The sequence below is a fragment of the Stomoxys calcitrans genome, chromosome 4, assembly GCF_963082655.1.
Source record: "Stomoxys calcitrans chromosome 4, idStoCalc2.1, whole genome shotgun sequence".
NCBI classification, from domain to species: Eukaryota; Metazoa; Arthropoda; class Insecta; order Diptera; family Muscidae; genus Stomoxys; species Stomoxys calcitrans.
In genome coordinates, this window is record NC_081555.1 from 68,290,973 (window position 1) to 68,311,286 (window position 20,314).

The following is a 20,314-nucleotide window of genomic DNA, read 5'->3' on the forward strand; positions in this document are numbered from 1 at the left end:
TGGTAACATCCTTAACAACAACAACACATAATAAATGGTTAGCATGTGAATAATAAGCGATGAAATTAAGTGAAAATCGTAAGAATTGCAAGTAATTTCTCATTCCTCATGTCTTGAAATGGGATTCTACCCGGTAAATTCTCAATGCGTTTACCCAATAAATACCTTTTTTGGGTATTTATAAATTTTCAGATATTTTGATAATTGAAAACATTTTGTATCGTTTTTTATTATATAAACCTGACCATTTGATCTCATAAACTCGGACTATAGTAATATATAGCCGCTGTATAGACCGATCTCCCGACTTAAAGTCTTGTGGCAATATATTGCCAAGTATGGTCCGATCTGGGCCACATTTAACAATAAGATGTAGATGTCTACCAGAACTTACTGTGCCGAATTTCATCGAAATCTGGTCATAAATAAATATTTTATGGCCGTAATACCCTATATCGGGAGATCGGCCTATATGGCACCTATATCTAAATATGATCCGATCTAGACCACATCACACAGGAGTGGGTGGGGGTCTTCTGATTTTTTGATCAAAATTTGTTCGCAATATGTTTTATTTAGTCAAGATATCTGCAAAACTGTAAATACCCGTGTAATTACCTTATTTATCTCTACATATGTCTTTCATAGGAAATTACTCAGAGTTATCAGTAGTTCACTAAAATCTGACGGATTTATCGTTCAATGTATGCAACCTAAAACACACAGTGCTATTTTACCGCAGCAATGAAAAAGCACAGCATTATAATTTTTAAAAGAAGTTTATTCAAAGGGAAAGTAACCGTATTGAACATTTTGTTAATTATCGAAGGGAAAACTTAAGTATAACAAATTAAAATTAAATGCAATCGCTACTAACATGATTTGGTGTTAGGTAATTGGTAATACACATCTACTGCAAAAAAAGTAGTTGCTTTTTAAAAATCAAAGAAAAAACAACAAGAACGCAATTTTTCATTCATGGCAAAAAGTAACAGCAACACTTATTAGAAAAGAGGAGAGAAAGGGTGAAGAAGGGATAAAAATAGTTAAGTGGAAAGTTGTGAAAAACCAAAAACTCCACTCCTATCCAAATAGGGTGGAGTTTTCAATCATTGCTCTAATCCAATTCTATAACATGATCATTTCCAGTAGTGGTGGATGAAGAAACTTTGCTGGAGGTGGTGAATGATGAGGCTTGTATGCTTGTGCCAATATTTTCCGATTTCAAGGAGTTTACAATTTTAAAAAGATTATTCATCTGTATCTTGTACATTTTTCCCGTTTTCTGTAAAACCTCCCGACGAGTCTTTTCTTCTGCCATTTTTAATTCCAAGTCTTGTGCGGTATTTTGTAGATTTTTATTGATCAAAACCTCTATTAGATTTAGGAGAATATGTAACAAATAAAAAAAGAAAAAAATGTTTAACAACTGTTCCTATGGATGTATGTACATTAGAACGACGAGGAAGAGGAAGATGATGAAGAAGAAGACAAACCTTTTTTGATTAATTTCGCATTGTTTTTTTTACAAACTGGACATAGCTTCCGTTCTTTTAAAAATTCTTTAGGATCCCGAGAGGTGGCATTATTGACTTCGTCCTCCTCGCGATGGCACTGAGGATGGTAATTGGATTTACATTGATCGCATTGTTCTAGGTTGTAACCCCCTTTGAAGCACTCATTGCATGTACGCTTGTCATCTTGAGGAGAACTTGAAGCCGATCGAGATGGTGGCACAGAATTAATGTCCGAAGCATTGTCAGCACTACGTCTTTTGTTGCGCTTGCTGGGAAGAGCTTTCTTTACTTGAGGGGACAAAAGGAAAGCCTTGCGTTTCTTCTTCGGTTCAGGTTCATTAGACCCAGTGGCTCCAGCCTGTGACTAAATGGAGAAAACTTTAATAACTGGCTCATTAAAAAAATCAACTCTGACCTACCCCATAGTGGTAATTATTATTCTGGACACAACGGCGTCGGCGTTTTGAACGTCTCTGTTGCATCTGAGCCTGGACTTCTGGCGTGAACAAATCAAAGATTTGCAAAAACATTTCCTGGCCATATTCATCTGCGTTAGTTCGAGTCTCCTCCAATTCATCCGGCCAATACGCATGAGGTGGCGTTGGACCCCTCTCAGGGGTACCTTCCTCGGACGAAGACGAAATATCTGGCGATTTACGAGTGCTAGAAGCTACGGCTGCAGCAGCAGCCGCAGCTGCAGCTAAAGTTGCCTTTGAAGGCCTTCCTTTGGGCATAGCTGGTTTTTGATTACTTGATGCCACCACTGTGGTCTGTGTATGAACCGGAGGTGGCGGTGGCGGCGGCGGAGCGAATGCTGTAATCGTGGCTGTTGCTGCTGTTGGCCCTCTTACAGCAGCCTGTGCCCTTTTAAGTGCTTGTCTAAGGTTTAGGCGGCTCATTCTAACATTAGTGGAAACTGGCAATTCCACTGGTTTCTCTTCTTTTTCATCTTTACTCCGCTGATTGTAGTAGACATCATCCAATATAGAATTCTTATTTGTTTTCAATTTCACCTCGGCCTGTGGCACTGTTTCGTTGGCTACCCTTTGATTCATTGGTTTTAGAAGCGACTTTTGTGGCAAATTTCCGCTGTAGCCCATGTTTACACTTTTTAATAGACTTTCGCCGCTTTCACTCGCACTTGGATGATCCCTTTTATGAGCCCTTTGTCTGCTTAGAGGTTTGCTTATCTTTTGTTCAATAACATTTCCATCATCATCCAAATTGATAACTTCCATGCATCGGGGTTCAGTCTTTGGAGCAGGTGGTGGTGGAGGGGTTACTGGCTTTTCCTCTTGGCCATCTTTCTGAACTTCAAAATACTTTTCGATAAGTTTCTCTTCCGTATTTCGAAACATAACATTGAAAGGTGTGATGTCCAATTTTCCATCGCTGATGTATGGCACAATCTCCTTAGAGACAATTGCATTGGTCGCATTGACATCAGTTGGTATGCCATTCTTTTTAAGCATTTTATAGAACTCATCAATGACACGTCGAAGTCGCATTAAAAGAAAGTTTTGTTCTGCATTAATTTCATAAATTTCCGATTCCAGTTCATCTATGATTCGTTTCTTTTGTTGAGGATCCTGAAATAATGTCGAAAAAATAGTAATTAGAAGGCTATCTTTAATAGCATTTGATATCAAAAAATAATCTTTTTTTGTATAGAACGACTGCTACGAGAGCACGGAAAAGTGGTATATGCTTGGTTACAGGAGAAATCACAGTGCATGTCAGGCTACATCCAATTATATAATGGTTTCATATTTTGCAAATTGCAAATTTGCCCATGAACATTCCACTAAGAACAGGGCAAATTTCTCACATATCAATAAGTGCTGTCAGATTTAAGTCCGAACGGCGTGCCGCACATTGAGGAGAAGTTTTTACATGGCCGCCATACTATTTTTTCAAAAGGCATAGTACCACCCAAATGTCGCTAGCATTAGGAGATAACCATCGCTGAAATGTTTTTCTCCTGTTCTCGCCAAGATTCGAACCCAGGCGTTCAGTGTCATAGGCGGACATGCTAACCTCTGCGCTACTGTGAAAAAATGTTTTCTTCTTTTTTCCAAAACGGAAATAAAATATGTCGAGTCTTACACTTTAACGAAAAGCCACATAACCCATGAACAAAATGAGGTATTGAGAAAAGAATTAAGTGAAGGTACATCATTTGGAATAATCTTTTGCAATTATAAGCCACAAGTGGCCGAGTAACAAACACAATATTCAACATGTATAACAACTACTCCATCAAAGAATAAATAATCAAATTTTTTAATCTTAATAGTAACCCCTATTATCGGTTAAATAAAAATAAAAAATTCCATTCCCAGCATCAGGATACTACTAAAAACACACCAGGAAGATAAGGCATATAACGTAAGGATTTACAAAAAATATATATCAAGTCTGTGTGTTAATAACAAAATATTCAAGAAGCTATTTCCGGTAGGTGGGCAAAGACATTTTAAATGATTTTACAGATATTTTAAATGATTTCAGAACATTTAAAAAGTGTGTTACTTTTACTTGAAATGATTTATCCGTGTGTTGAGACAATTGGGAAATATTTAAATGAATTTATCGTGTAGAGCGTGAAACATTTAACAACCGAAGTAGAAACTGCGAACTTTGAAATTTACAAATTTTATAAAAAATATAGAAGACACCTCAAGTTCACATAATTCTCAAAAGAGCAGCCTAAGAAACTTTGTACAAAAGGCGAAACATGAGAAAAGCGATTAACGGAATAAAGTACAGCACTGTTAAAGGCTTAACGTACCCCATCCATACTCCGGACCGATGTACCACAATAAACTTCTAAACAGTAAAAAATATGAGGCATTATCAGGGTATGAACCAGCTTTTTCTTCATAGACCTTGGAAGCAGCAGGTCGCAATTATGAAGACAGCGCGAAGAGCCATACGTGCGCGATACAACCCGCTCTACATGAGGATCAAAACTCAATTCGTCGTCTAATACGATACCCAAGTATTCCAGTTGATCTACCAGTCGTACTGCCGGATGAGAAAAAAATCATGGCCTTCGACTTCTCATGATATACCTTCAATTTATTCCGTGCCATTCCCGTACAACATGTAAAACATCATATATCTTATTTTGCATCACGTCCAGGGAACTATGCTCTTCTGTAAATAAAATTTGCATCTCATTAGCAAATAAATATGTGGAGCAATTACCACCAATATTACTTGAAAAAAGATAAAAATAAAGAACTTTTAACAGGAAGGATCCCACATATTTTCCCATGCACACAAAAATACTGAAACCTGTTCGTGCGATAGGTCACGGACCGAGTTAACCAAACGCAAGAAATAAGTAGCAACATGTGGAAAAGCTAATTTGAAAAAAAAATAGAAAAAACCCATCTTCTCCAGCAGCATTGGATGTTATTAAAGAAAATGCGTCAAACAACTCGCCCAAGGAAATAACCGTCAAAATCATTTGAAGCCAACAAATCTTCAATACTACTAGGGTCGTGAAGTTGGTTACCAAAAAATCTTGCATTCAGCTCACCAACATGAGCAAGTCCAGACATAAAAAAATCGTAATTGTTTATTTACATCCAGCGTAGACCACATATTAGTAAAATCAAAACACTGTACCTTTGCCTTGACCTCGTCCGGATTTACGCATGCATAATCATAATACTCATATAATTCAGCATGACGTTGAGTCACAAAAGAATATTGTTGTAAAAATTTTCCATCACAATAATCTTAGAATAACGAACAAACAGTTCTGAAACCTCATCTTCAAAGTTTCCATGAGGTAAATATACAAATGTTTTTTCCGTACAACATCTCACCTCTACAAAGAGACTTTCGATGGCCCCATAATTCTGCCCACTAAATACAATCCTATAAGTCAATAACTTTGAAATAAAAAGGGCCACTTCACCACCCCTCTGCCCAGGATGATCGTTTCTACAACAGATCGATTGGTGTCATTCAAGTTCAGACAAGTTCTTAAGTCCACATCAATTAGAAAAAGGAAGCATAACCCAATGCAAAATGTCTTGTTACGAGATCAAATCTGTCATTTCACGAAGCACCAACGGTCCGCCACCAGCTTTTCGCTGACGGCATTGAAATCCCGACCCCATGTTAGTCTGGAATCCACAAGGCTATATACAAGGAAGCTGCTCGGGTGAACGAATACTTGGTAAGCACCCTTTATCTGGAGAAGAGGAGCATATTCTTTGACGCCAAACACCTTAAAACCGCTGAATATGAGGCCGTGGTCCCAAGAATGAATCCAAAGAAATTAAGTTAATTGCGCTCAAATTAAAAGAAGGACTCCAGAATGCGTTTGATGCGTTCAACCTGTGTAGATGAGTTCAAGTGTGAATGCCTACAAAATGACAGGAACTAAAGCTCGACTGCAGAAAGTTCGAAGAGAAAGATCACCCCACACCCAAGTCAGTAGCCAGCACCATGTGCTGGATCCCGTTCTTCATGGACGATGAGCTCCATAGATCGACTAAATCACCAAACATCGAGTACTTTTTTGTGTAGAAATTGATGAGCAAATATTAAGAATTGAAAGCGGATTTCATAAATGGTAAAACTCAGGTTAAATATTCATTAAATATATTGTTTAGCTGTGGTTTTGTCCTTACTAATGCTGGCAACATTTGTGAGATACTATGAAATGTAAAATCTTCCCTCCAAAGATTAGAGTTTTTTTTTCGAATCACCTTGAATATAAGATTTGATCTAATCTTAAATAAAAACGCATCAAAAATGACACTGGGATATGAGGTTCTAAAAAACGTCATCGCCCTAATATTCATATATGGAGACCACCGTGACACAAAGTTTAGCATGTCCGCCTATGACGCAAAACGCATGGTTTCAAATCCCGGCGTTGGGTTTCCTCTTATTTACGCTGGCTACGACAAAGTTGTGTTGTTAAGCGGCACGCCATCCATTGAGATTTAACTGTAATCGGACTGAGAGAAATACACCCTGTTTCATGGAAAATTTAACAATTTGAAAATTGATGATGGGTACACTAAAATACTTAACTGTGTTTGAATGTGAAAAAGCTATGTAAAAATAACAACAAGTGAAAACTTTCTAAGTTCGTCCGGGTCGAATCCTATATACCATCCATCAGGGATCGCATTTGTCAAGTTGGGACGTATTCTCTTTATACGCAAAAACTAAAAAAGGATAATAGGAGATCAGAACAAGAAATCTAAATGAATTTTTTATATGCTAGGATAAGAATCGCGTCCCCTAGGGCCTCAAGAAGTATATTTGGGAGATCGGTTTATATGAAAGCTATATCACGTTAAGAACCGATTGGGGCCAAACTTGGTACATTTCTTGGATGTCATAGGAAAAGTCAACGTGCAAAATTTCAGCCAAATCAGATAATAGTTGCGGCCTCTAGCGGCTTAAGAAGTATATTCGGGAGATCGGTTAATATGGGAGCTATATCAGGTTTAGGACCGATTGGAAGCATATTTGGTGCATCGATTGGAGGTCATAGGAAAACTCATCGTGCAAAAATTCAGCCAAATCGGATAAGAAGTATATTCGGGAGATCGGTTAATATGGGAGCTATGTCTAAACGTGAACCGACTTGGCCCATTTACAATCCCAACCGACCTGCATTAATAAGAAGTACTTATGCAAAATTTCAGGAGCCTAGATTATTCCTTCGAAAGTTAGCGTGCTTTCGGCAGACGGACGGGCGGACATAGCTAGATCGGCTTAAAATGTCATGACGATCAGGAATATACAACCAACGAAACTAAAGGGTGATTTTTTTGAGATTAGGATTTTCATGCATTAGTATTTGACAGATCACGTGGGATTTCAGACATGGTGTCAAAGAGAAAGATGCTCAGTATGCTTTGACATTTCATCATGAATAGACTTACTAACGAGCAACGCTTGCAAATCATTGAATTTTATTACCAAAATCAGTGTTCGGTTCGAAATGTGTTCATTCACCGTAACGTTGCGTCCAACAGCATCTTTGAAAAAATACGGTCCAATGATTCCACCAGCGTACAAACCACACCAAACAGTGCATTTTTCGGGATGCATGGGCAGTTCTTGAACGGCTTATGGTTGCTCTTCACTCCAAATGCGGCAATTTTGCTTATTTACGTAGCCATTCAACCAGAAATGAGCCTCATCGCTGAACGGTGAATGAACACATTTCGAACCGAACACTGATTTTGGTAATAAAATTCAATGATTTGCAAGCGTTGCTCGTTAGTAAGTCTATTCATGATGAAATGTCAAAGCATACTGAGCATCTTTCTCTTTGACACCATGTCTGAAATCCCACGTGATCTGTCAAATACTAATGCATGAAAATCCTAACCTCAAAAAAATCACCCTTTACCTTCAGTGGCAAATGCCGTAAATTGAAAAGTAGTTTTAGAAATCATTCATAATCATTTAGAAATCATTATAACACTGTTTTGTTGCTTATGTGTGGAATATATCAAAAAGAACATATTTTTAAGATTTTAGAAAAATATTGTATCACAGCTGTGTTATCAAGCCTTTGACATTTAGATTTACTGCAAAATCAGAACAAAAATAAAAAAAAATTACTCAGCTGTTCGCTTGACCTCACCTTATTAGTGCATCCTGGGTGGAGGGTATACAAATGCGTCAATCGAACGAAGCCACACGAATTTGCTTACTCTGTAGGTGTATACTCTTTGTTTTCCCTTTGCCCGCGTACAGCCTTGATCATAAATTGAAAGCTCAAACGGAAAATGTATATTCTTTTAATGGTTTTACATCACCGCTTCAGTATTAATATTCCATTAATGGGTTCGGTTAACACGTACTATGCAAAGCGCCTTGGTTCATAAACTGGCCGGACGGGCTGAATCTTGGGAACCCACCACCATGGATTCTGCTAAGAATTTATACAAAACAAATTTATTTGAAAGGCATAATTTTATTCTATATACCAAACTTCAGCCTAACAAGGAGCAAAAATTAAAGATTCTACGAACCGAACAAGGATAATCGAAAGACCGGTTTATTTGGCAGCGATATCAGGTTATAGACTGATTTTGATCTTATATGGCACAGTTATTGGAAGTCGTAACAGAACATCACACGCAAAATTTCAGCCAAATCAGAAAAGGAAATACGGACTGCAGGGGCTCAAGAAGTCAAATCGGGAGATCGATTTATATGGGAGCTATATCTAAATCTGGACCGATATTGCCCGCTATAATGATTTCGACAAAAGGACGGACGGAAATGGCTAGATCAACTCAGAACGTCGAGACGATCAAGAATATATCTATTTAATGGGGTTTTAGACGACCTACATTTATAGTAATTATCTGTGCAAAGTTTCAAGCGGCTAGCTTTACGCGGTCGACCGCTATCATGATTTCGACAAAAGGACGAACGGAAATGGCTAGATCAACTCAGAACGTCGAGACGATCAAGAATATATCTATTTAATGGGGTTTTAGACGAATATTTTGAGGTGTTACAAAGGGAACGACTAGATTAGTATAACCCCATTCTATGGTGATGGGTATAAAATCAGCTGTTATCCATACCTTCACTGGTGACAGTTTTTAGTACAATATATATGTTAAACTTCACTACACGAGATGTGATCCGCAGAAAGCCATTAAAAACAACTGGTTGTGGTGCACATGAAACCCATGATGTAAAGACCCCCTAAGGAAACTGTCACTAGAGAAGAAACGTTCACAATACAACTCAACCGTTTGAGATTTGCAACTCTGCACGGGTGTTAATGAAAATTATGAGACATAATTTAGAATAAATTGATATAAAGATATATAAAACACACACACACATATATATATGTACATATACCTAATTGTGTCTTTATGTAATATAAATATATAAATATGCAAAAGGAAAAAAAATAATCAATTTACGCATACCCAGACAAAATGATACAATAAAAATAGAAACAAAGAGGTTTTTGTTTATAGCAATATGTAAATATTAGATTTATACCTTTTTATAAAAAATTAAAAACTTCAAAAAATGTAAGGAAAAACCAACAACAACAATGTAACATGCTTATTAATGTACGCTTTAATAAGAAAACTACAACTTATGTACTTGTTTATACGCACAAACACCATTATAGGTAACTAAGTTGCACATAAAAAGATTGAACGTCGAAACAATGGCAAACAAATAAAATTGAGAAACACAAAATAAAATTGTTTATCAATGAGTATAAAGAAATTTTGCGAAATACATTTCCGCCAGCAGGTGTTTCTGGCAATCATCAATAACTCATCAACCTGTAACGACCGCTTCTTCAACTAAAACTAACCTAAAAATGTTGGTCATTGAACACAATCATGCATACATGCGTGCAAATATATCTATGCACCGACATGCATATGTACAGCCATACCAACAAATAAAATATATTTCATTGCATTCATTCGAATGAATATTATGCATGTTTATAATATTGTATGGGAGAAACGAAATTACATATTTTATTTGGATTTTATTTTTGATAGCTGCGATATTTTGTTAACTATACTATTGTTAACTGTGTATGTACATATGTATGTGCATAAAATGCTTGTTCGATTTATGTTGGTATAGAACATACAGAGTGGGTACATAGCCACACAGAAAGATATGAACATTTTTCATAAGAATATTGTGGTATTTGGTAGGGATTTAAAACTACAACAAAAAAAAATAAAGCAAAATTAGTCAAATATAATTGGTTCGTAACTGACTCTCTATGTTGGCAAGGCCTTGAAATATTGATAAAAACCCTAGATATAACATAGTTATACCAGATATGTTCCATTTTCTATCTGTCGAAAGCACAAAAACGAATGAAGCTGCCATGTAGTGATCCGCAAATGCTTTCAAAGCTTTTCCATTACTTTTTTATGCAAATGGTGATCAATTCTTTGAGTATTCTAACGTTAAGGTCCCCCAAAATCAATATGACCTTTAAAGTAGTTTCCATATATTTTCACCATCCTGTTTCTTGGATGGTGAAAATATATACGACCTCTCCAAACTTCACCTTTGGTATACTTTAAAGGCCATAAATTATGACGGAAGCTACATAATAATTTTGGGACGCCTTTTCATGTTGTTGTTGTTGTAGCAGTTTGTTGTGTTCTATCTTTCGCCTTGTTGATTCTGTTAAGTGTCAAGATCTGCAACGAAGATGGGGTGCGTCCACAGGAATCTGGGTCTGAGTCGAGTAGGTCTGCTGGGCAGTTAAACAGCTGACGTGTATCGTGTGGTCCCTTTATCATGATTTAGTGTGGTATCTTAATGTTAGACGTTTTTAAACCTTGAAGCATAAAAAGCGAACCTATTACCCGATTTCGGTGAAATTTGGAACAGACAGGTCGTTTGTTCAGAATATTTTTTTTATTACCAATTACACGATTTCTGGATTGAATTTGGAGCAATGAGTTTTTGGGACTCATCAACTTAGTGCCGAATGTGGTCAAAATCAAAATATGATTGATAAAGCTGCGATGACATTCAATTTAGAGTTAAGTTCTAATTTTCAGTGTACTACACACTGCTGCAACAACAACAACTAATTTACCCCAAAATAAAAAGGTTTAGAGCATATGCTGACTGATCATATGAAAATATTATTCTGAGTTGACAGGAAAACAAAATTGTTTTTATAGAAGATACATTATTTCATTTCTGCAATATATTTCAAATAAATAAATGTTATTTAACTAATAAAATTAAATTTCATGTGAAAATTGTTTGTACCGATACTGCACATGTTGAAAAGAGGAAAGTCATAATTATGCTCAATGCACCCACAATGGTGTTGCCTATCTCTGCATATCGAGAAGTTGAATAGCAATATCCAGAATATGAATAGCAAAAACATTTGAGGAATCAGAAAGGATGATTTTTTAAGAGCTATAGGAAAATTTTTCAGAAGAAACATCAAATTCAGAAAAATGCTTGAAATCTTTTTTTGAATCCGTAGTACGGTAAATATAATTTGATGTTTGAAAATTGTTTCATGCCAATGTTGACCGTGACGGCGCCTTAAATGGTACATCCGCTCAGACCAATTTGGGCATACTCTTTCCAACATGTTCTCTTTCAATGCATCAATTGCAGCGGGCTTGTCTGTATAGACAAAAGCTTTAACATAGCCCCACAAATAATAGTCTAAAGGCGTTAAATCGCACGATCTAGGCGGCCACTAGATCAGTCCCGAACCTGAAATAAATTGGTCATCGAACTCGCCTCTCAATAAGTCCGTTGTTACGCGTGCTGTGTGGCATGTAGCACCGTCTTGTTGAAACCACATGTCATGCAAGTCGAGCTCTTGCATTTTGGGCAAAAAAACTTGGATTACATCTCACGATAGCGCTTCCCATTCACAGTTACCTTACGATTCGCATCATCTTTGAAGAATAACAGTCCAATGATGTCACCAGCCCATGAACCGCACCAAACTGTGACTTTTTCTGGATGCATTTGTGGCTCTTGCAATGCTTCTGGCTGATCTTCGCTCCATTCACTCTACTTATTTACGTACCCATTGACCTAAAAATAAGCTTCGTCTCTAAACACAATGAAGCGCGCGATGAACTTTCTTAAGAGAACACGCATTTTGATAACAAAATTCAATTTTGTGCAAGCGTTGTTCGTTTGTAAGAAGATTCATGGTTAAATTATAGACCAAACTAAAGATGTTTGACAGTGGAACTTTAAGCTCAGATCAGTGTGGTATTCATTGTTGTCACGAGAAGCTTATCTACGAGTTACCGGGGGCGTCCACAGGATGCGGATAGTGGAATGTTTTATACGGAGTAGCTGCAATTGCAGTCGCGGACAATCAGCGGTATCGAGTGAAGAGTCTCAGTGAGGGGCCGAGCGGCACCGGCTTTTGCATAAATACTGAGTGCCTATGATGCTCGATATGACAAGGCGAGCTATTGGCGCCTTTAAATAACCAATGGCCGCCTTATTCCAGCGACAATCGGTCCTTTGGACAGGAGCGAGCTTGCTCGCCTATAGGAGCTAGAGGATCGCCACCTCCACATATAGATATTTGGCTACAACAATAACAACGAAACTTGCGTGAACTGTTTGAACCAGTGTTATCAAAAAAGATATTAGCTAAAAAATCGCCCTTTATAAACAAATGTGTTCATACAAGCAAAAACAAATAAATTAACAACACGTATACATACTATATTGGTATTGAGACAACTTTAAAATTTTTAAGCGGCTTCTGATGCACATAAAATGTAACATATTTTGTATAGTACTGCTTTGGGGACATCTCAGTAGGTGCCAATGGCCTTTCTTGGTACAGCAATCGTTAGGTTGACGATTCTTGTATAATATGTCAAGATTATTTGTTAATTATGTATAAAATACAGTGCTGAGTCAAATCATATTGACACCTATAAAACAATCAAAACATGCGTACGCTAGTCCTCCATAAAAGATCGGGCATTACATAAAAAATTCTATCGAAATCAAAAACAAGTAAAAAGGCGTTAAGTTCGGCCGGGCCGAACTTTGGATACCCACCACCTCGGGTATATATGTAAACCACTTTTCATCAAAATTCGGTGCAAATTTCATACCTTATACTCATATACCTCATACCGATCTGAACTATATACGACACGATGTCGAAAAGCCGAACATAAGTCATTGTGTCAAATTTCAGTGAAATCGGATTATATTACTTTAAATCAAGAAATCGGTCTATATGGCAGCTGTATCTAAATCTGAACCGATCTGGACCAAATTAAAGAAATATGTCAAAGGGCCTAACACAACTCACTGTCCCAAATTTCAGCAAAATCGGATAATGAATGTGGCCTTTATGGGCCTTACACCATGAATCGGAGGATCGATCTATATGGCAGCTATACCCAATTCTGGACCGATTTGAGCCAAATTAACGAAGGATGTCGATGGGCCTAACACATTTCATTGTCCCGAATTTCATCAAAATCGGATAATAAATGTGGCTTTTGTGGGCCTAAGACCCTTAACCGGAGGATCGGTCTATATGGCAGCTATATCCAAATCTGGGCCGATCTGGACCAATTTCACGAAGGAAGTCGAAGGGCCCTAAGACAACTCACTGTCCCAAATTTCAGCGAAATCGGATAATAAATGTGGCTTTTATGGGCCTCAAACCCTAAATTGGAGGATCGGTCTATATGGCTGCTATCTCCAAATCTGTACCGATCTGAGCCAAATTGACGAAGGATGTCGAAGGGCCTAACACAACTCACTGCCACAAAATTTCAACAAAATCGGATAATAAATGTGGCTTTTATGGGCCTAAGACCCTAAATCGGCGGATCAGTCTATAAGGGGGCTATATCAAGATATAGTCCGATATGGCCCATCTTCGAACTTAACCTGCTTATGGACAAAAAAAGAATCTGTGCAAAATTTCAGCTCAATATCTCTATTTTTAAAGACTGTAGCGTGATTTCAACAGACAGACGGACGGACATGTCTATATCGTCTTAGATTTTTACGCTGATCAAGAATATATATACTTTATAGGGTGGGAAATGGATATTTCGATGTGTTGCAAACGGAATGACAAAATGAATATACCCCCATCCTTCGGTGGTGGGTATAATAAATAACTGTGCCCTGCAGTTCCTACAGCATTAAAATCAAAAGTTGGTGAATAAGTTTGTTGGGCACAATAACGAATACTATAAGCTGATAAAGAGGTCAGTAGTAAAATATGCAATGTCTGTGTGGGCTCGTAGATGAGCGATACGCATTCGAATAGACTTCAGACCTGCCAGAATGCTTTGTTACGAACCTATCTCCTTAGATTGCATGATGACCACCTCTTTCAGGAGGAAAAGTGCTTCCCATGTATAAGCAGTCTCTATTGAGTAGAGAAGTCACGTATCTTTATGATCTTAAGCAAGAGGTTGAGCGGTACAAAATAGCTTCTCTATATCAAACGAGGATGCGAAAGCGGCGGACAACTACCATGTGAATGCCGTTCTTGAAGACCTAATGAAATTATCCACCTTCGGCAACTCGAAGTAGTTCTTGATCAACGTTTATACAGCACCCTGAACTCCTACTAAGCTAGGACTTTTGCCAGAGTGCTAGATGTGTGTTCTCCTTGCATACGACATACGTCATTGTTCATCTTCCCAGCCAATTCTAGTCGACTCACTACCATACACCATACACCGGGCCTAGTGGCAGAGTTTCCACATCTGGATATTGTACAGAATTCAGCAAGCAGTTCCAGGTGGAAGACACAACGCACTGTAGCAACCACAACTATATGCCAAATCTTATTTAATTTGGCTAAGAATTGTGCCATTCGGTCGTATATCAAGTTATGGGCTAATTCGGATCATACTTAGTTTAATCACAACGCAACACGTACACGTACACTGTGGCTACGTGTTGCGTTCTGATGAGCTGAAAGTGATGGTCGATGAAGAAATGATTCCGATCATCAAGTGTCCCAAAATACTTGGTGTCACATTTGACAGCTCATACACATTCTCCCCAAATGCCACAGCAATTTCCGATAAAGTCAAAAGTAGAAACAAGGTCCTCTAGTCACGTGCCAGCAGCACTTGCGGCGCTGACAAAGCAACATTATTGACCACGCCATTACAAAGCAATTGGCCACAGCGCCAGTGTGGTCTCGCCAGTTCCGACCACCTCCACCAGAAGGAAAAGATCCTACCAGTGCGAAGACATAACTACATGCTGTCTAAGCAATACCTTTTGGGCTGTTGTCGCTGAGACCATCCAGATCATCATCCACCGCCCAGAAGCCTTAAGGTAGATCTACATGATCTAGTACGTGAGGTTCAGCGCTACAAAAGAGAACCTCTAGATTAGGCGGCATATCAAGCGGGTCTCCCGTTTCATCTGAAGAAATTGACTTCTCCCTACAGAGCAAGCATTGAAGCCCAGCCAGACCCAGACTCGACTCAGACCCAGATCTCTCTGGACGCACCCCAACTTAGTCGCATAGTTCCTTGATCGGGACAAAATCAAGCAGACAAAAGATAGAACACAACAAACTGCTACAATGACAACAATGCAAAATGTTACCATTGCGCTTTCCAGTTTTTCAACAAGTCAAATCTTTTGTTACATTAGTTTGCCCTTAAAAATATTGGAATCTGTCACCGAATAACCCGACGATGTCTAATTTGCCCGATTACAGCCTTCATATAACTTTTCTTTTTTTTTTATAATTATTGTAATACACAAGACAATCGTTGCAAATGCACCTTGTGTTTAAATATGCCTCTATTTCTCCATCAAAATCAGCTGTTTGTTAAGAGTGGAAATAAAAGTTTGTTTGTGTGTTCAGGCAGGTTGCTTGTATAAGGGCTTGTCAAATTAAAACATAAAAATTGCTTCAAGTTTTTTAAAAAAGAAAAGTGGGATTTAGATCAAAGCTTGTTCTTAAACTTCGAAGATCCCCCTTTTGAGTCAAATATTTGCATATTTATATAAGAAAAATGCAGTTTGATATGAACATTAAGATGCATAACCCCAATGGGGTAATGCCTTTGTCCTAATTAAAGAAAAATTAATTAATACAAAGGAAAATACATAATGGCAAATTAATTAATTGTTAAGGACGTGCGGTATGTCCTTAACAATTAATTAATTTGCCATTATGTATTTTCCTTTGTATTAATTAATTTTTCTCTCATTAAGAGTTCTTTAGAATGTTCATTGCATTATGACTAATTTTATCTTGACTCGATAAATGACAATAATAAGGGGTCAAATGATTTTTTTTATTTTCCCATCGCATCTTTGAAACATATAAACATAACACAAAAATATATGTATATCCATTTCCTCTTGACTATTAAAGAAAGTTATCTGCAGTGGCTAAGTGGGCAAGAATGTAAACGTCATACATAAGACATAACCACATACTATTTTTACTGTGGGTTGGTGCGGCTGTTCGTGTGTATGTACGTGTGTACATTTGCAATATTTCCAAGAAACCTCGAATATCTCATAACTTTGTTTTAATCTATTTTCTATTTTTATATGTATTTTCACAATCCAAGTCCACCTCCTCCAATAACTTTTAGATACAATGAGTCCAACCAAAATAACTTTACGCGTATGCCAACTCTGTTGTTTTCTTTTTTCAGATGTGTAAACCTTTGAACGTTACATTAGTAAATGTGGACATGACAATCATTTTATTTGTTTGTTAACAGACCCTTCTGCATTTAGAATTGCCACAAATTTCTCCAATATATTAAATAATAGTAAAAGTGAAAGTCTCGAAATAGTTCTCAAGCAAAGCACATCATATATGAAACCTCCTACCAACAGCAGAAACTCAAAAAACGTGTATCGTAGAAGTTAAGCTTGTTAACAAAGCAAAGCTGGCAGATTGCAGGAGATGGAACCGAGAAACGAGAATATTTCATAAATAAATGTTTAACTAAAAACCCACACTCTGCCTTACATATATTGTGAATGCATAAGTTCATATGCATTGTAACAAAATAAACCAGTACTTATTATTGTCATACTCACTGCATCGGGCTGTTGCTGAAATACTTCCAAGACCATCTAAAAAGGTTAATGATGACGATGAAACGCAAGAAGAAAAAAAGACAAAGTATTAATTAGTATTTTTTTTCTCAAAAATCAATATACTAACATGCATTTCTTGATAAAATTAAAATGAAGAAATTCACCCGACAGCGCACTGTCGTACGCAAATATTTTTGCCATTTTGCATTTCCCACTGCCACCACTTACCTGATGAACCTTGATGTGAGCCTTCAGTGCTCGTTGACAATAGATTATATCATTCTTAATCTCTCTTGGAATTTTAAAAAAACTTTCCATATAATATTGGAATAGACTCGAACCAGTCATGTCCCTTGAAGGTACTCCCATCGTGGACGACGCCGCATTGCTGCTGGAACCATTATTGGCCACAAGTGGAGCCGCGGACATGATTGCTAATTTATTGTCGACGACTTCGTATTTGTTCGTGTGTTATCAGTTTTTATTTAAAAATAAATTGTCTCTGTACTGTGGTGCTGGTGCCGTTGCTTTGGTGTTTTCCAAAACCATTAAGCACTTCCTACTCAATTGCTCTTTTCGAAACGTGTTTGCATCCCTTTGTGATCAAAAATTCCGTGTCTTAGAAAACTTTGAAAAATTAAAAAACGTTGTTCAATGCTCCACAATTTTTTATCGAATGATGGAGTCAACAAGACCCCCAAATGTTCTGTTCGCTTCTTTACTTTTTAAACGAACTACATTCCCTGAATCTCTCTCTGCTGCAGTATCGACGTACAACGTCTCTCTGTATCTTGCTCACTCTCACCACATAAATCATTCATTCATTCACATCTGACAGTTCGCGTACGCGCCTTTGTTGCTACTTCAAACAACATTCAAAAATCCACAATTTTCAATTAAAATGTTCATAGGCATTAAGAAAATAACATTTCTATATGACATAAACTAATTTATAATATTTTTATCTAATGTGCATATTAATTCGTAATAATCATAACACCATATATTTAAATTGAACTCTGAACAATTTCAAATCTTGCTGTGCTTCAACGTTTAACGATATCGTTGTTTAATATGTCGACAGCTGATGCTGGATGAAATTTCCCCCCACCGAGGTACATAGATGTCACTTGATAACAATGAACAGATCCTCTTTTTTTAGCTTTAACTATTATTTATGCAGTTTACCTCAATTAAATTGATTGATTTTTTTACCATACCCATCCACTTTTAATTAGTGAAAAACACTGAAAACTTACTCGAGCGTCATAAATGCGAAGAAACACACACACACATAAACGTCAAGAACCTGGCAGCATTGTTTGCAAAAAGTACTGCTAATAATCAGAACTGTCAGATGATTTATCAAAAATCGATTACACATCTCACAAAGAGTTTGTTGTGCAAAGTTTACATGTCACATCATGATGCGTGGTCATTGTGGTAGAGCTGGTGGAAATAATGGTTATGTGCACTTGTGACGCATACACCTTATTTTAACCAATACTATTACAATGACCACGCATAATGATGTGCATGTTATGCGGAGTTTACATGGCACATCTAATATATAGATTGATATTTTCCCGATGGATACTATCGCAAAATTACAATATTTTGCTAAATAAAACAAAAATAAGCAATCCGACACTGAATGCATCCTTTAATATACATTGCGCTTATAGAGAGCGCAATATGCATCCGATAAGGCTAACATTATGTACAATGATTTCTCTCATGACTTCCAACTGACTTTATAAATCTTGGTTTTATTTGGTCTGTGCATTGATATTGCTTCTATATAAAATAATCTCCTGATTTTTAATTCCCATTTTCGTTTGAAACATAGGTGATAGGAAATTAACGATAGTATCTATACTATCAATATTTATTACTAGTTTATAAATAATGCATGGTCATTGTAATAGTATTGGTGAAAAAAAAGGTGTATGCGTTACATGTACACATAGCCAAAATCATTCCATTTTTTCGATGAATGGCGTCTATCGATTGCCGTTTACAAAGAAATGTGTAATCATTAATTGACAGATATTGAAAAATAGGTACTGTGCCCAATAAAGTTATAAAATGAGAAGTAAAGTATGAAAAATTTAATAAAATCAAAAAAAAAAATCGATGTATAGTTTTCGGTAAAAGCTGTAAAAGGGCCATAAAGCCTCATTATATGTGCACATGACCATCAGTCATGGAAAACAAATCAAAAAGGAAGTGTACCGTAAACAGCTGAGTACTATTTTTCCTCGCGAAGTGCACTATCTGTCAACGAGTTTTGGTTGTGTGTGTGTATTATAGTTAAGAACCATACCACACACAAACAACGAAAAATGGCGCGAACTAGTTACACAAAACCAAAGTTGCACTAATCACTGATTTTGACAGATAGTGGACTCAATATTTTGTTGTTGGACAACTGCCACTACCTGTAAATGAATATATCTTGATATTTGCTGCCTGTCCCACTAACTTTAGCTGTGTTCGGGAACTCAAAGATTTGTGCAAATTTACACTGGAAGTCGTTCGCGTACTTTATTTGCCAGCAGAAGAGAGCGCGAGTGAGAGCAAATGTTGGCAGTTCAAAAATAGAGAACCTGCAAATTTCTACTGAGACTTTTTTTGCCAACAGAAATTTGCAACTTTGAACAGATGCTTTGTAAAGGTCAGCTGTTTTATGAAAAGCAGCCGTTACATGAAAATACAAATACAAAACACCAAAATGGATCAAAGAGGCAGAGGTAAGTAAAGAATAAAGATATTGTTTGTGTTAATTATTAAATTTGTTTCATTTTTATTTACTTTTAATGAAGATTCAAGGCAGCAGCTAGTGTTCAGGTACGGAAACTCGCCAAATGAAGTTATATTTTTACCTCAAGTCAGGTCGTTCTATATTAGAAGGTAAGTGCAAAATTGTGTAATTATTTGGAAAATTTTGAAAAATTAAAACTTTGTAGCCTTCTAGACACCAAGAACAGTGCAATGATCGGTATCTTAAGTGTTTTGATGGAATCATCCTCATCAAAGAGCTACGATGAAACCAACACCGTTCCTTTGAATTTGTTAAGGGGGGAAGATGCTGCCATGGTATTTAGTGGGTCTGGCTGGGCAGTTTAAAGTTACGTACAGTGGGATTGGAAAAAATGAGTGCAAATTAGTCTGCCAATTGTGAACGGATACAGATATCTAAAATGAAA

The 20,314-nt window shown here is 37.0% G+C and overlaps 1 protein-coding gene and 1 long non-coding RNA gene across 3 annotated transcripts; both read right to left on the reverse strand.

Annotated features, from left to right (window-relative positions):
* Positions 1-806: 806 nt before the first annotated feature.
* On the reverse strand, positions 807-18,343 carry LOC106086816 (immunoglobulin A1 protease autotransporter). Of its 2 annotated transcripts, none has more exons than XM_013251628.2 (5): positions 17,334-18,343; positions 17,106-17,141; positions 1,937-3,106; positions 1,497-1,881; positions 807-1,374 (listed from the first exon to the last, which is right to left on the reverse strand). In XM_013251628.2, exons 1-5 carry the CDS (start codon positions 17,532-17,534, stop codon positions 1,118-1,120), a joined length of 2,049 nt encoding a protein of 682 aa, XP_013107082.2. In that variant the 5' UTR covers positions 17,535-18,343; the 3' UTR covers positions 807-1,117. The 2 variants fall into 2 exon arrangements, with proteins under 2 accessions (XP_013107082.2, XP_013107084.2); XM_013251630.2 differs by lacking the exon at positions 17,334-18,343 and adding an exon at positions 17,233-17,293.
* On the reverse strand, positions 16,322-17,105 carry LOC131997223 (uncharacterized). The gene is made up of 2 exons (XR_009398125.1): positions 17,035-17,105; positions 16,322-16,951 (listed from the first exon to the last, which is right to left on the reverse strand). It is a non-coding gene; the product is annotated as an uncharacterized LOC131997223 (long non-coding RNA).
* Positions 18,344-20,314: the final 1,971 nt, after the last annotated feature.